Source organism: Lethenteron reissneri, chromosome 24 (assembly GCF_015708825.2).
Source record: "Lethenteron reissneri isolate LAM-NWPU_2019-01 chromosome 24, ASM1570882v1, whole genome shotgun sequence".
Lineage (NCBI taxonomy): Eukaryota > Metazoa > Chordata > Hyperoartia > Petromyzontiformes > Petromyzontidae > Lethenteron > Lethenteron reissneri.
In genome coordinates this window covers 4,892,512-4,910,131 of record NC_083802.1, presented here as the reverse complement: position 1 = coordinate 4,910,131, position 17,620 = coordinate 4,892,512, and the positions used below count along the sequence as shown (strand labels likewise).

The 17,620-nt window shown below is 40.6% G+C and overlaps 1 protein-coding gene across 1 annotated transcript in view; it reads right to left on the bottom strand.

Annotated features, from left to right (window-relative positions):
• LOC133346444 (probable E3 ubiquitin-protein ligase HERC1) overlaps nt 1-17,620 on the bottom strand; it is a 117,518-nt gene that overhangs the window by 86,335 nt on the left and 13,563 nt on the right. Inside the window, 14 exon segments of the mRNA XM_061558014.1 lie at nt 822-1,013; nt 2,663-2,795; nt 3,491-3,643; nt 4,979-5,188; nt 6,914-7,039; nt 7,962-8,127; nt 9,216-9,350; nt 9,878-10,049; nt 11,011-11,155; nt 11,542-11,669; nt 11,826-11,969; nt 13,028-13,124; nt 14,986-15,297; nt 16,610-16,804. Coding sequence (XP_061413998.1) covers nt 822-1,013; nt 2,663-2,795; nt 3,491-3,643; nt 4,979-5,188; nt 6,914-7,039; nt 7,962-8,127; nt 9,216-9,350; nt 9,878-10,049; nt 11,011-11,155; nt 11,542-11,669; nt 11,826-11,969; nt 13,028-13,124; nt 14,986-15,297; nt 16,610-16,804 — 2,308 coding nt within the window.

Here is a 17,620-nt window from a genome sequence, read left to right as displayed (position 1 = left end):
TTCATCATCTACAGTGTACCAGTGGAAAATGGTTTGCCAGGATATGGATATCAAATTGAAAAAAATGGCTTTAACCAATGAAGAACAATGATTAAAATAAATGAATAAAACAAATAACTATACAAAAAAATTTTTTTTCAATATTACCAAAAATTTTCATCCATTTAAATGCAAAAAAGAAAACCAAATATATTTCATGCAACAATAAAAGAGAAGTAGCGACACCAAATTGCCACAATCCATTGAATGTTATCCGCTGTCTTAGTAGTACAAATGTACTGTTTTAACAACCTCCTTTATGAAATTGAAAAATATTTAATATCCTTGGTGAAAGGAAGATTACCAATGCAAAGGATTACAGGTGACCTTTATCATCATGCCCTCACATCAGTCAACTATTTTTAAAAATAGTTTCATGGAAAAAGGCCTCCCTACCCCGTGGAGATTTTTAGGCACACTTTACCCCATGAGTCAGTGTGGACTGTAAAGAGGGAGGTCAAGACCAGGTCAGACATTACCCACCACTCATATCAGCCGTGGCTGGGAAAGAAACTCAGATAACCAAGTTAGTAGCACGATGTGCGAACCACTGCACCACCGTTGCACCCACCTTTCATCGATCATCAAAATAACATTTGACTGAATTAAACTCCCACAACACGGTCTGATGAAAAACACAATTTGCGTGGAGTCACATTCCAGTCAACTGCGTGCACCATACTGCCTCTATCCAGGGTGTCTTTGTAGCAAAGATCACCGTACCTACAAAAATAAACTGGGGGAGGGGGGGGGGAGACATCTAGGAATTGCTGCACCAGTACCATGCATTGGCCACTCCAGCTCTTGCTCCTCGAGTAGATGGGCAGCTGGCAGCAGGCGATTGAGGCGGTCCAGTGGAGGCAGCAGTTCCAACAGATGGCTCAGCAGTGGCCGCACCACAGGCACCGCGAGCAACAGCAGCGAGTTCACAATCTGGCACAGCATGCTGCCCGCTGCCGAGCTATATAATACATCTGAAGGAAGACAATATGAAGCACGAGGCTGCGTTATGACTTATCGGCAATGCAAACTCCCCCCCCCCCCCCGTTTGAAGTGCATGCAAGTCAGGATGCAATTTCGTACAGGTGAAAACCCTGCACAACATACAAATCCACACATTTGCATTCGTCCTAGCTTGTATACACAAAATCTTGCATGCATCTCCTAAATGTTTTGAGTTTGTGCATAAATGTGTGCTTGCATATCGCAGTGTAGAAACCGATGGGTTAAAAGATGAAGCTCGTAATCGGAAGGTTTGCGAGTGCAAACCATGACGGAGAGAAAGTCATCCCTCTATGGTGGAGAAAATTTATTATCACTTCGTCAGACGTAAATAGTGGTTGTGCTATAGAGATTCGTACACAAACACAGAAATGTGAAATTTTCCCCTCTGGCTCAGAGCTGCAAAACAAAGTGATGGGTGTCACCCGTTGCCTGTGTGAATAGAAAACAGGTTCGACTTTTTATATTCCAGCAGTTATTAAGCATACACATTTTTATACTGGAAAGCTTGGATGCACTCATGTAAAAGCAAGTTGCACTGATTGCACATTACATTACTAGCAGCCAACACCCTAAGCTCTACACTCCCTTTTGCAAAAGCAGCCATTTCGCTCTGAACGCTGCATTATAGGACATTGTATGCTAAAGATTATTACAATTTACATGAATTATCAAGAGACGTAGGTGGTACCAGCCACCATACATAGTTGTGATTTGAAGATGCTCATTAATTTAAAATGTAATGCGAGTTTGAGAAACACGCAACGTGCAAGAGCCCAAGTAATCGTAACAGTCTAATCTTAAACCCTTGTCGCAACTCAGTTTCCACGCGTAGCTGTACATGTATCGAAGTTGCCAAGCGTAGCTGTAGATATCACATAATAACGCATTACTTGAATACACCATAAATACCTGCCTTTCTGCCCGGTAAGGCACATTTCCTGTGTTTTGTACAGCATCATGCGATAGTTACATTTACATAGATTTAAAAATGTATTAATTTTCAATTCATCCCGAGTTATTAACATTTTTTATTATAAATTCTAAACAAATTCAGGAATGATTTGGTGCAGTACAGTAAACCGAGGCTGCACGTATCTTGCTTTTAGGAATAACAAACACATTCATACTAATAACAATAGTCAATTCTAGATTATCTGGAGTAATGGGGGAGGGATGGCAGATAAAACACAAAACAAATAAAAAAACAGGCAAATTCGGCTATAAAAACATATTTACTGTTTACTCACCTAGAATGGGTGTAAATATATATAATGTTTCATACATTTTTATTGTTTGCTAAAGTAATCATTCACACAGCAGCTAGTAAGAGACGCAGCTTGCTTGTGAAAGGCATGATTAAGCGTGGAATAAGCCATGTTCATTGTTGAGCAAGCACAGTTAATCCTCGACCCAAAAGAACCAGAGTTCATTGTACAACTTATCTTCATACAATAATACATTTTAAGAATTGATAAACAGGAGACTTTCACGTGCAATTTTTTTTTAATTCGTAAACGTGGTACCCTTTTCACATATGTAGCCAAGCACGTAAAACTCAAGTGAGGAAATGACAACACAACAATGGTCCGTATATACAAATACCACGTGAAATTCATACCTCTCAACTTGTCCCTCACACTGCCATTGCGGGGAGTCTCCCTCAACAGGGACACCGAGCGTGCGAAGATCTCTGCTGCATGAGGAAGCAGCAGCTGCAGATGCTTGTGCAGGAGGGCCACGCTGCTGGACGTCTGCAAGAAGCACACACGACAAAGCCAGATGATACACAGTACTTAGGAGCAGTAGCAAGTCATTGGACAGAATACTCAGTGTTGATGTACAACCTTCCCCATAGGTGGCTAATTTATTTGCTTTAAAGCAGCCATGATTAGCAGTTTTCAAATGGGCTCAATTGGTTGTTTAAAAAAATAAACCATGGAGCACAATATATGACTGTAACCATCTGAACCTGCACAAGGCGGGCATGCTGTGTAATAATGCCCTTTTAAATGTTATTTTGTAAAACACTATGGTTCCCCAAACATGTGTAGACTGTTATAGCTATGCTTGAGGATTACATATGTACTCAATGTACAAACACTGCCAGAGTAACTCATTAAAATTGTGCAAGCAAACCGACTCCATTTTCATCACTGACAATGAATCCAACTGAGCATTTTTCCGCCAACATCATGTCTTATGCACACGTCTTGTTCGTTGTACAGGTGGTTTCATAGCCTGCGAGCTGGCATGTGCACAAAACTAAAATGCACACACAATTTTTTTAATAAAACCCCTTTGGTTAGGTCTTCTCAGGTCTTCCTTAAAAAATACATATCAACTGGGTTTAAACCTACCTTACAGGATTAAACACTATTTTATTTATATATTCTTAAACAACACTGACAAAGAATGACCACAGAAGTACGACAGGTTAAGCTCTAACCTCGGCAACATTGTTGACATGGCAGTAGGCCAGCAACTGCTTGTGAAGGGAAGACAGAAGCTCATGGAGATGGGCAGGTGGGTTGCTGTCGGAAGGCGACATCTCGGCATTCTGCTTGTCACTGTTCTTCTCCAGCTCTCCAAATGCTTGCTCCTGCAGGGAATATACCTCGATGTTCAATCACAGCATATTGACAGTTTTTTGCAAAATTCAAAAAGTTGAATCTTTTATATTTTGCATTGCCCGATACATTTTTAAGCATTGCTTGATATGAACATATTTACAGCCCTTAGTCCAGCTACTTGCTCGATGAAGACCTCCTCATTATATTGGTCATTGAGGTTGTTTGATCACCCTTCATTATGCTGGCCAGAGCAGGGGAGGTGGGGGGATGGCCTCTGGACTGGTTAGGATATAAAATTCGCCATCGATGCGAGCGATGGTGAAGAAACCAACTCAGGTCACCGGGTTCGTAGCACAGTGCACTAACTTCTACGTTACCACTCCACCATTGCTTAATATGTAAAATTCTGCAATATATGGGCAGTACTTTTGCACTTAAAAGAAGACACCGAGTTCACAGCCACATAATTGGAAGTGCATTACTGCAATAAATTCCTCAGTTCATACATACACATTACCAATATTTCACCAACACACTGCTCAGAAACATCTATGCACAGAATGTCAATATTACACCACCATTCCATCTATACAAAAATTGTCGAGTTTATAATTTTTCAGGGGCTGCAAGAAACAAAATCTTAATGCATGTATCAAAACCGGTCAAACCAGTGAATAGTGCACTTACAGCTGGGTTAGTTTTCCAGAGTGGTCAATTCTCACAGCCAACTATTTAATTACTTTATGCAATTACCAAAGAACTCCATGGTGTTATTCAAACAAAGTTTATGGACCTTGTAAAAGATGTTTGGGGAGTAGGCTGCCAATGTGTTAAAGCCCAAAAACTAATTTTGAAAGCACCTGTACTTATTAAATAAATCTCAATGGGCTCTCACCTGAATAACAAATTACGTTTTATGGTCCTATCAGTTATATTGCTACCACAGGAATGGGGAATTTCTACTCCTCGCTGAGGACTATCAACATCACCCCACATACTTCGGGGCAGGGTGACACTTGACTTTTTTGACCATTAACTGTGCTGGTCAACGTGACGTGAACAGCATTTTCATTGGGCAAAATTATTTGTAAACGGTTCATGAAAAAATGTAGAGTATTTTTATCAAGAGGGATGGTTCGACATTGCAACACAAGTGTGAAGTATCACAGTGACGTTTTGATGATGAGAGGGAAATATCCCTCAAATTACAAATTTGAGGCACTAAAAAGATTCAGGTAACAATTACCCTTTTTGCCGAACATACATTTCCATCACAAAGGCGACTGCTGAAGATAGCATACAAAATGTTGCCTACATACTATTGTTGGCCACAGACTCTTCTACATTTCACGCCCCCAACACACCGTGTAGAAGCCCATATTGCGAAGCAGCGTCTTCATGAGCACTTCGGCAAGGTGAGTGTCGGGCTGACCCGTGTGAGGGAGGTCAGTATCTGTGGGACTAGGGCCAGGTGATGGGCCTTCAATGGGGTCTGCTGGAGCACTGTAGCCCAGGAGTGAGGCCACATGAGTGTGATCCTGCAAGCTGGTCAAGATTATATCCAGCTGCATCCTCTGAAAAACAAGTCAGAACAAAAATTAAGTTTTCCTCCAAAAATAGCACCCAATAGAAACATTTTGTCACTCGAGTAAATGAGATATCTTTGGTTGCAAGTTGTAATTATACATTTTCCTTCCGAATGAAGTGGATTAATTCATGTAGTACAGCTTCCGATGAAGCATTGTTGTTTTTGATGACCATATTGAATAAGATACCAGGAATAACCAGGCAGGACAAAAAACAATGTTAATATCAAAAGAGGTAGTGTGGATATACAACAGAGATGGCTGTCAAAATAATATTATTTATGTATACAAATTTGAAAATGCCAGGTCAACTATCTCTAAAGTGGGAGTGGGTTGGATGCTGCATATTTGGTTTACTTTTCCACTTGTTTACACACAAAAGCTTCAGATAGTCTCATGACTTTTTCAGGAGGGTCCCGACACATTTTCACAGTAGGGGAGTTTATGTTTCTTTCATTAAATTTAAGTAAATTGCAGGTAATGTTTGAGCATTGGGATGTTTGGCCAATATAAATTACATTGTTTGTTCTTTTTTGGCTTTGGGAGGAAACTGGAGAACCCGGAGGAAACCCCATGCATAAACAGGGGGAGAACATACAAACTCCACATAGAAAGGTACTTGAGTAGGCAATTGAACCCTGGCCCTTCTAGATGCAATGCACGAGTGTTACTACCGCGTCACCCTGCCTGCCCAGCAGGATGAAATTACAGATGCTTCGGGCAGCCATGGAAAAACAGCACTCTGCCAAAAGTCTTGGTTTTGGGTACAGTGAAGGCAGTTGAGCGATAAGGTCCCTTGTGCACTTAGTTCGTGCTTTGCGCACACACTCCAGATGGGCAAACAGATTTTCTAAAATCCTTTTCTATGGACACCTAGATGGGGAAAATGCACAGGGGAGGCCTGAGAAATGGGGTGGACACGACTGGATGCGGATAAACTAGAGCCAAGGACAGACAAAATTGGAAGTTGGCCATGGACTACCATTGTGCACCGACCTATTGGTGTCACGAAGGCAATAAGTGATGTAACATTAGATTTGTTCTAATGCTTTTGGCTTAGTGGCCAAATGCCCCAAAAATTCGTGGAATTTCCAAACACACCATTGAATGAACCTTCTGAAAGAGAGGTTTGAAGACAGAATTATTATTATTAAAAATGTAATCCTCGTAACTATTATTATGATTGCAAATGTACAACCCTTTGTCAACCTAATGCTGGAAAAAAAACTATTCCCGATCCCATGTTGGTCACAAGGATTGTTTGACCATACTTAATTACACTGGTCAGTGGGGGCTGGTAAAGGGGGGAGCCAGGATCGGTACAGACATGTTATTTAAGCAGGAAGAACCCAACGAGCTAGGAAGCTCTTTTTCACATGTGTCCATCCCAAGCTGAACGATAATGGTGAATAATTACACAGATACATATGTACAGATATGCCCGCTCAACACTGTTAGTCATTTCTGGGAACCAAATTCGGGTTGCCTGGCTCATAGTACAGCAGGCTAATATGCAAGACATTTCAATGATTGTGACTGTTAATGTCTCCAATTTTAAATGACACAGAAAAGTACAAGAAATTAAGCAATATCAAACACATACTTCCCAGTTGTATTTAAATAATACATAATTTCTAAAAGTAAAATGGGTGGATCATTGTGCATAATTTGTGATTTAAAAAAAACATAACCAAGATTAAGTAAAATACCAACCTGTCCCTTGGACAGACTCTCCCATCTGGCAGGGCCCTGCGGCAGCAGTGAGTGCAAGAGCTCCATCCTCTCTCGCAGTGGGGGCAGTAGCATGGAGGCACCCACAGACAGGGTTTCAATAACTGCCTGCTATGCACCATGAAAACATGTAATTAGTTTAGAAGACACAGCAACCCATAAGAAAAAGACTTAAGGATTTAAGACTATCTACCCACAGGAAACACTTAATTCCATATGCCACCCGATTATCCGATCATCCATCTGTTTGGCCATGCTCTATCCACTGATGGAAAAAGGCCTTGCCATATACTTGCCACATAGCTGCAATGCCACAATGAATCAATCTTGATTCACAAAGGAGCTAGACTCATTGCTCCATTTATACATTGAATAATGACATTCTATGAAGGTGACATGGCCCTTACTACAGCTTAATAAAACATTCATTTTAAACCATATTAGGCTTGTCAAAATAGGGGAAACTTTGTTCTAGCAAAATTAAAAGGATCCTATTTATACAAAGTGTTATGCATATAAAAGTCCGCAAAGATACACTTTCAATAAACGTCACCAGAAACAAAGAGTCCACAAGGGTTCAAAAGTTTCAGTGATTAAAATCAGTATCACTTAAATGTTGTAATTAACGCTTTTCCATTCCAATGATTTTTTCTTCGGATTCCGTTCCGATGACACGTATACGTCATCCGAATGGACTAGGAAGAAAAACTAAATAAAAATAACTTGAATTGTACCAAGCCTCCCACAAGGCCATGTGGGGTAGGGTGTGTGGCACAGTTTTGCGCCAGCTATCATAGAGTGCGGTTGTGTCGCGACAGTTCTCTGCAGTGAGTATAATGCCTCTATATAAAATTAACGCTAACTGCTTGCATATTCCGAGATTCAATGGTGAACAGGACCCACCCTGCAACTTGCAGACGTCTCGGAATGGGAAAGGGTCAATTATTACATTACTCTTCAGCAGCAAATGCATTTTTACTAATATGCAACTTTCAAAAGACACCCGTTTGCAGCCACAAAACAACATCACCTCCTGGATGGAGTCGGGCACCGAGGAGTCCATGAGTCGGAACAGCAGGTTACGGAGGGGCCTTGCCTGCCTCCCCAAGATACTGGTGGCCACCCCACCTGCCATGGCCAGCGACAGGTGGGTGGACAGCAACTTGAGGCACAGCAGTACGAAGTGGTGATGCTCTCTGAGAACACAGCCAAACAGCATCTCAATTCAATTCTGCACACCAATGCAACAACACGTGGCACTCATTTGACAAATGAAAATAACGACGATGGATACATATTCATCTTTTAGTAATGCGTGTTTTCATTAGACTAAGTGTCCTTTCCAAATAAGGTTAATTTGAAAAATCAGTAAGGAAGACAGGTTTGCATCCTTCCAAAAACATATCTTACTCGTATAGAGGATAAAATATATATTTTGGGACAAATGCATTTAGAATACAGTAAATAAGTGAAGTCAAAATAAGCAATAATAATAATAGGTTTTATTTACCCTGTCTGGCAATAAAACAGGTGTTAAGATGTTAAACCACCAAACAGAAACCTAATGGAACATCTTTTGGCGTTTTCTGATCTAACACTGTTTGAGACTAGGTCATAAAGATGGCTGTCTCTGGTGTGGACCAATCAGTTTCAAAGACAATGCATACATTACCCAGAGCATGGTTTTTTTGCATGTTCACCACACGTATGTGTGGTTAATGCAGACAGGATTCCTTGCAAAAGGTTTCCGTTTGCCGTTTTAACATCTTAACACCTGTTTTCTTACATTTAAAACGTAAAAAAAAAAAAATCTTATAATCGAAATAAGCTGCTTGTGATAGATTCCATCCAAATACAGTTACAACCAGGAGTTTACTACTGGAAACATGATTTTCAGGAGAGAAGTAAAAGTTATTGCATTTTGAAAACCGTGCATTACTCATATTGTTAAAAGGAAAAGGCCAATTTGGATTCAAATAAAGTTATTTTTCCTATCTTTTGACAAAAACCCAATGTGACGAAAGAACTTAGGTTTTGCAACAAGTTTTTTTTACCGCGAAAGATGTTATTACAAGTGATATGTATATCCAAGTTTTTGACACGAAGCATTATATTATGACATGCATATTTTGATAAGTAATTGACTAATCCATAGGAAGAATTTTTTGTTTGTTAATTTCCGTCATTTACAACAACCACACAGCAACAGTTGAATCAATTGGCTTTACACGTTCGTCAGAATGTTACCGATCCATGCTCTTCAATCAAAATGTAATGCGTTTACCTTGATGTAGGAAAAGGAGTGGGTGGAACATCGCTGTTGATGCGGTCGTAGTAGTGCTCCAGGAAGGAGCGCAGGTGTGAGAAGGTGCTTTCCTCCAGGTCCACGCAAAATGGTCGGTGCCAGGCAACCACTTGCCTGATGGTTCAGAAGCTATGATCATTAAATGAACTCATTATAGAGTACTTTAGTTTTATATTTGAGCAATCGATGTAGAACAAACTGTGGTTAATTAAAATGATCACATCTACCTCACCAGAACAATTATTCCCAATTTAGGATAAAGCATGCTTGCTGGACTGTTTTCCAAATGAAAGTGGCTATAAACTAGATGCTTTAAATTTTCTGAACACCAAATGTAGACACGGTAAACGTATCTAATGTCAAAAGTAATTGTGGTCAATGCAGTTGAACACACAATACCTCGTCATTGTGTCCCTACATTTTCAGGACCCTGTAGTTGTTCCTATACCTTCCATGCCCATTACGAATGTAAAAAAAGTACCCTAACATTATTTTATTAATAATATAGTGTACGGCTAAAAGTAATGCTTTATAGACTTCCATCGCAACACATCAAGCAAACGTGAGAAATTTTTTGAAAATACTTGACAGGTCACAAAAAAAACAAGTAATCGCCTAACAGTTAAGCCTCAAGATAATACCGGTCTGTAGGCAGAGCAGTCCATGCCAAGCTGTGCGAGGTGCCAGCTGAGATCTGCTGTACAGAAATCCCATCCATGCCCATCACCTTCTTGGGCTTGGTCACAGGGCTGGTTGAATGCCCTTGCCCGCACTGTCCCATGGAGTTGTTACCCCATGCGTACACTTCGTTATCTGTCAAGCACCGCACCACACAAGGACTCATTTTGAATGTCAGTCAAGTAAATGTCATTTTGCTTAACACATGGCACCTTCCTGGAACAAATCTGAAAGTGAAAATACCCAACACAATCGTACAAATGAAAGTCGATCTGCTTTAAAACAATGTAAATACATGTATACAATCAAAGTTCATGACAATAATGCAAAGGATTTACACAGAAAAACTTGAATACGTCTGGAGACTTTCAGAAGGGTCGTACTTTGGGATGGGTTTTTTTTTTTTCCTCCAATGCATTCCAACTATGCCATCTGCTTCATATCGTTAACCAAAGAGCAGGGTGTTCCATATGTGAGGACTTCTAAAATATCCTTAAAGTGTAATTTTCATCCTTTTACACAATAGAAGGGCACACTTTCCCATGTGCTCTACGAAGAGGTGGTTGCAGAATGGCAAAACAAATAGTTTTTTTCTTCTCAGGAACTGTAGTTTAGCCTCTGCTAAAACAAATATTGTGGTTTGTGTGCAGTCATTAGTGACTAGGCCTAAACCAAGTTGGAGAAGACAGTGAAATCATGAGTGGCTGAAACCTGGATTCGAACCCAGGATCTCAGATGCGTTGCCTCCGTATGCTGATCTTTGAGCCATCCAACCATTGAGAAGTTGGCCAATTGTATTAAAGAACATTTGGCATTTGGGAGGGAATCACAGTACTGAGAGAAATCTAAACGCATACGAGAGAATAACAATCAAAGCTCCACAGATATATTCAATACACAAACAGATGCAATACGTTAACGCTCTGCGAGGCCTGAGCAGATGACGATACGGCCGTTTCCTGGCTACCCCACAGTCCGTAGCCTCCACACAGCTCATAGCATCTTGCCTGTAGGAGTGGTGGTAACCAATCCAAGCCCTTACCAGGCCTCCTTAGATTATCAATACAATGTATCACCATTGCTAAACAGGACTAACCATGGGTAAGTGCCAGGCAGTGGCTGTCCCCACAGGAGATGTCCACGATGCGTGTGCATGCCAAATCTTCAATGAGCTTTGGTCGCAAGGCAGTCGCCTCTGAAGAGCCACAGCCAAGGCAGGCCCCGCAACCCCATGCATAGAGCTGTCAAAAATGCAAACTCTGATAAAAAAACTATTCGGCACTTTTAACTAAAATTCGTGCATACAATGACAACTTTTCAAGTAAAAATTAAATTTGATGTTAACAATTCTAGTTCATTTAAATAACATTTTTATTTTTAATAACATTTCTGATTTTTCAGAAAAGCATCTTTACATTACAGTATTATACATTTAGTCTTACGAATAAGCAGGTGGAGGTGTAATTTTCATAAATGCATTTTGACAATCAATAAGTTAACATTTTGGACTGAGTTTAGTGTTACAAAATTATCTTTAACCGACTTCACAATGAACTAGCAATAAAAAAATTAAAAATGGACAGAAGAGAAACTAAAAACTGGTTTGTGCAAACCAACCCATTCTGACCTGGCCAGTGGATGTCAGCGCTAGAGACGACTGGCTACCCGCACAAACTTTGCGAATAAACATCCCTTGCAAGGCTTCGATGACCTTCGGCTTGTACACTCTGTTTGTATCTCCATGACCAAGTTTCCCTGTGAAAAGGTGCAAAATAAAAACTGGTTATATACCGTTTTCCCCTTTTGTATAATTGTTTCCTATTATGTATATGGCAGTTTTATATATATATTAAAAAGCAGTAAAAACGATACATATAAAAAAAACACATTATTCTTAAACATACAATGTACCATTGTCTCCTCCGCCAAAGGACCAGACAATACGTCCATCCTGCGACACAGCAATTGTGTGGGAGCTGCCGCACGCGACTTGCCCCACGTTACTAATGTCCTTCACCAGGGTAGGGATGTTCCGGCTGTTGCTGTCTCCATGTCCTAAAAGTTGAGCAAAATGCCATGACGATCAAACCTTGAATATGGTAACCAAATTACAAAACTTGCAAATAAAACCTTTTTGGATAATCGTCTCTAAAATCACGACCTTTCTGGTGATGCGCAATAGCGCATTTTTGTGGCTCGCTTAGTGCAGTGGTGACTGTAAACATAGCAGCTGTATGCCTGGTGTTTACAACAGCAAAAGATAATTTTTATCTAATTTTGTCAATGCAAAGGAAAATATCTTACTCGCCCTGTATTTTGTAAACACATTCATTTTATCTAGAGGAGTCAATATTCTATTGTCTCGTGACATATTTAAATGACTCTCCATTCCCATGTGTATTGCATTTTGCAGGGAAAAACCTTGATAAATTGTCCGAGGAATGTTATGACCAAAAGTAAATAAAAGTTGTAAACGTGACAAAAAATTATTACCATACAGTATTTCTAAAGCAGGGTGCCCGCAACTCCAGTCTTCGTGAAATACCATACTATGTTTACCAGTATACTCCCTATTCAAATTAACTCCTTCCAGGCTGCAAGTGCCCGATGCTTGTTGTACCCATCCCAAGTGATGTGCTAAGCAATTAATGCCATCTGCATTCATGGAACGATTGAGCATTAATTGCTTAGCGCATCACTTGGGATGTGTTTAACTTGGGACGTGTTTAACAAGTCAGTTGTGTGCAGCGTGGAATGCGTTTCATTTGTATTTGAATGGGGAATAAATTAGTAAACGTAGAAATACATAGCGTGGTGGGTCACGTAGACTGGAGTTTGGGAAAATGCTTAAAAGTCAATATAATTTTCTTTCTGGAGAACATGAATAAAAATAAACAAGAAAAAATGCTACAAATTCACAAATACTCAAAACTATATATGGTATTAATTTTTAAATGGAACAAATTCATGCCAAACACTCTTAAAATGGAATTGGCCAAACATCACAATGCAAGTCCTTCCTCAAAAACTCTTCAGACTCAGTGAGGCTTTTCTGGACAATTAAATTATATTATTTTTATTTTAAGGTATATTACTCAGTATACAGTACAAACCTAGTCTGCCAAAGTCCCCTTCTCCCCATGTGTACAGCTCCCCATCCTCCGTGACAGACGCACTGTGCCTGTAGCCAGCAGACACGCACACCACCACCTGCAAAAATACCATTTGGTATTAACACAGCCTTATGAACCATATTCACTGCAGCCAACTGAAGAAGACTGGGAGAAACATTTTTTTTTACTTGTTCAATATAACAACGTTGGTAAAGTTAGTAGATCAAATGTCACTTTAATATACGGTATCAAATGTCAGATTAAGAACATGTTTGTTTTGCTCAGAGTCGGTTGGCGTAATACGAAAAAGCCCCACCTCCTATTGAAGTTGAATTTAAATACAATACCCTTTTAAGACACTTTCTGAAAATGCAGGCATTTTATTCATCAGCCCTATATCCTAAATATCTCCAGTATATAAATCTACATCAGTTCACAATTATAAGTCACTGGCTCTCTCTTTGGTGGTAAAACCAGAATGCAATATTTGTGAGATCAACATACAATTATTTCATATAATTTAGACGAATGCATCTAAATACGACTATATTCTCAAGATAATGTGTAGAAACAGGTGGCAATTTCTTTAATAGGAGGAAGTCAATCAAAGACAGAGGAAAAAATAAGAACTTGTGCTTGGAATTGAACAGGAGCAGGGAGTCAATTGTGACAGAGAGTTGGAGGGAGTTCGAGACCATTTGGTCAGCAGACGAGAAAGAGCAATCCACCACAGAGCGAATATTAATTGGGTGCTTCTATAGAAGCCGTGGTTAATGGAGTGAAGAGTGTGTGGAGGGGAGTAGAATTAGATAAGATAGGAAAGATAGCCAAGATAAGTCGATGGAATGTAATTTGAAATGATCTGGGATTGGATTGGGAGCCATTGGAGAGATTAAAGTAGTAGGGTTGTTTCATTTACAGATGCAGGCAAGAGGTCTAGCAGTGGAATTTTGGATAATCTGGAGTTTGGAGGTGAGTGATTTGGAGAGGATTTCAATAGTCAGTATATAATGAAGGTCTTAGTGGCAGCTAGCGCAAGACATTTGCAGATGTAGGAGATTTAGCATACAGATTGGAGGACTTTTTTAAGGACTCAATTTTTCTGGGAAAAAAAGCCTTCAGCATTACCAGCGTTATATGCAAGCAGGCGAGCATTTAATCCATGGAGTGCAAAAAAAAAAAACTGTCAGGTCACGTGCATCTCATGTATAAAACAGGAGAGGCGTCACCTGCAAACTTGGATAATCTGTCCTCCAAAGCAGAAATGTCATTATGGTCAGTTAGGGAAATCCATAGGTTGGTGAAAGTGTATTTTAATTGTTTAAAGCATCCAAGGGCCATGGTAACACGAGCTGCCTTGTCCCCACGTGGCTCCACACTTCACCACAAAAAGTTGCGTCTCCTTCGATGACCAAGCCGAGTAAGAAGCAGTCAGCGTAAAGCTTCATGCCACAGTTCAGGCATGGAACAAGCATTAGCCACAATTTATTTCACATCAATGGTGCAGTGGAGGCACAGATAATTGCTGCAATAAGCACCACGCAGCAATTACTTATTGAAGGCAACTAAATAAAAAGCAATGTCAACTGCTCTGTTGATTTTTGAACCAGGAAATTGCTCCACAAATATATACTGCTCCATAGAAGCTAAAACTTAATGTGCCTTATGGGAAGTGGTGCCACACCGTGGACACTTCGTTTCCAGTCGTAATGACACTGAATGGGTGTCATCTGGTGTCCAAAAAGTCTTAATCCATGGGGATGATGGAGCGACTGTGGATCCTCTGGAAATAATTCATGCTAAAATAAAAAAAATATGCCGAACCCAAAAATGTAATGCTTCTGGGACTGTTACTATGATTCACGAAATGGATTAAGAGGAACACATACAATGTATGACAACTTATATATTTTAAGCCTTTCAGATCCATTTGCCAGGAATATAATTACAGGACAAACCTTGCCCTGCAGTGGCCCTTGGATCAGCTTGGGGTACTTCTGCGTTGAGCTATTGCCATGGCCCAGCTTTCCATAGTCACCATCACCCCAGCTAAACACTTCTCCTTCCATGGTTACAGCCAGTGTATGACCATCGGAGCCTCTGGATGACGAGATCTTCTTGACGGCGCGCTGAGGCTCAAAGGTTAACTTCTTGAGTGTCGACTGGTTGTTGGAGTCACCCAATCCCAAACGTCCATAACTGCCCTTTCCACAGGCTCGCACCGACCCGTCGACTGCAATGACGAATGTGCAGTACTGACCCGCTTCAATCTGCCCAGGAAAGAAAATATTCAAAATTACACACAGTAACAAGTTAGAAAATATGACCTTGTAAAATAATCATTTATTGCAGAGTTTCTCAACCAGTGGGGTACGCTCTTAAGTCTACCAGGCAGGTGCAGGCCGAGGCATGGATTCTGTTCATGGGATATTATTAATAAAATGGCTCAGCAGCCAGTAGGCTAATGGTGTCCACTCCACTAAATCCTACACTCAATCAAGATTGAGCCATATATGAAGTTTATTATCAAGAGGGATATCCCAACATGTGCAGTTCTGTATGCAACAAGTACCGTGATTGTATGCAATGTTTTTTCTAAACTTTTGAATAACGCGGACAGCAGCTGCCACCGTTTTAAGCTTCAACCTATGATGGTTGGCTTTTGACCAAAACTGCTTTCAGGCAATAACTGGCACAGAGGTGTCACCTTTCAAGAGTAATAAACTACTTTCCAAGAATAGTTTGGTACTTTATTTTACCGTGAAATTGCAGACATTAAGGGATGTTAAACATTGAATAAGAAAAGTGAGCTTGGGCAGAACATGTCACTAGAAGGGATGGCCAGTGGTCGAGACGAAAGATGGGAGTGGCAGCAAGAGGAAACAAGTCCGAAATGTTCATCGCATTTTCATTTATAGGTTAGATCGGTGTGCCATGGTGGGGCTGGGGGGAGGTGGGGGGGTCAGAGACCAGTAGTCTCAAATGGTTCCTGCCACACCAAAAGAGGTTAAGAACCACTGATGGAGGAACAATGATACAATGATAAATGTGTTGAATTTTTGTTATATTAAGCCTGACATTAATTTAAGCATTAGGACCCCTGCAGTGTAACATACAACATATACCGAAGTTGCACAGGAACATTTAAAAATGCTGTTTCTGAGATGTTCACGTGGTCTGTTGCTAAATATATATTTTTTTACTTGTAAGTATTTACTTCGAGCACATCCAAAGAAAACCGTTTGTGTTATTGAAGAACAATTAAATATGGCAAGTTTCAAGTATGTGCCCTTTCAGGTTATAGAATGAAGACAAGCAAATCATTATTAGACAGGCACATGTAGAAAATGAATCAAATATTATCCATTAAAAACCCCTTTAGACAAATTTAAAAAAAAAACTGGCACTTTTCTTATTTAAAAAAACACCGTAAAAATATCGATTCTCTGAAGAACATGGCATTTTTCTAACAATTGATTTCCAGAGACAACTGCTGGCCCCAATAGATGGTGTGCAAGCCACTTTTGAACAAACACGATATTCATAGGATTGTTGATGAATTATTAATCAACTCGGCCGTACCGTTTGTGCATTGGCAAAGCCTGATGCCATCTTGGGTTGCAAGATTTTCTCCTGGGCTCCTTCAGCAAGCTGGTGGCTGCTGTTGCTGCCCCACACGTACACCTCGCTGGTCTCCGAAACAACGGGGCTGTCACCGGTCTGCCCCCCGTCCGCATTCACACAGGAGCGTGTGTAGTCCGATGCCATTTGGCAAACCTGTAGACCAGTCACAAAATATAGTGCAGGATACCCTTGAATATCACGGGTTTAATGCTTGCGGTTTCAACCTAGCCATCAGGGGAGTTAGTTTTGGCCTTTCACTGGTATACTATACCCAGAAATATTGTATCATCGACTGATATCAGGGTGTGGGGCGGGTTGGGTGAGGAACCCGAGGCAGTCAGTCACACCTCAACCTTTGCAGTGCAAGCATCTTGCGGACAAAGACAAAGACCCTCGTATAGCCTTAATAGGCCGTTGCGGCAAGTGCTATTAGCGAGCACCGATGAAGGCCGGCACGGCACACAGGGGGAGTGGGTGGCCAGCACCACGCCCAGCTGCCTGTTTTTCCCCAGTGGCGAAGTTTACACATCGCACCAAGTATTCATTTGAGGCCGAGTTAATCTAGGGGAGGCCCAGGACCAATTCAGATAATCGTCACATGTGTTGGGATTGAGCAGGAATCCAACTCGGGTTGCCGGGATCGTAGCACAGCACGCTAACCATAGCACTACCGTTCCCCACTCGCGTACAAACACATACACACCCGCTTTGCATAATCTGCATCGGTAAGTTCAGTATTTATATTTATTGTCTCGGAACGTATTTTGTATCAGGGTTTTAACATGTTTAGTTCAAATATTTATTTTTTAGTTGATTTGGCATACAGTACAGTACTTATTTAAATTGTGATGCTTCCATTTTTGGTAGCCATGTACCCAACCCAATTATTTAGGCAAGGCTTAAGTTTTGAATATCGTGATATTCAAGGGTCTCCTGTACAGCATCAACCTCTTGTCATATGATGGCAGT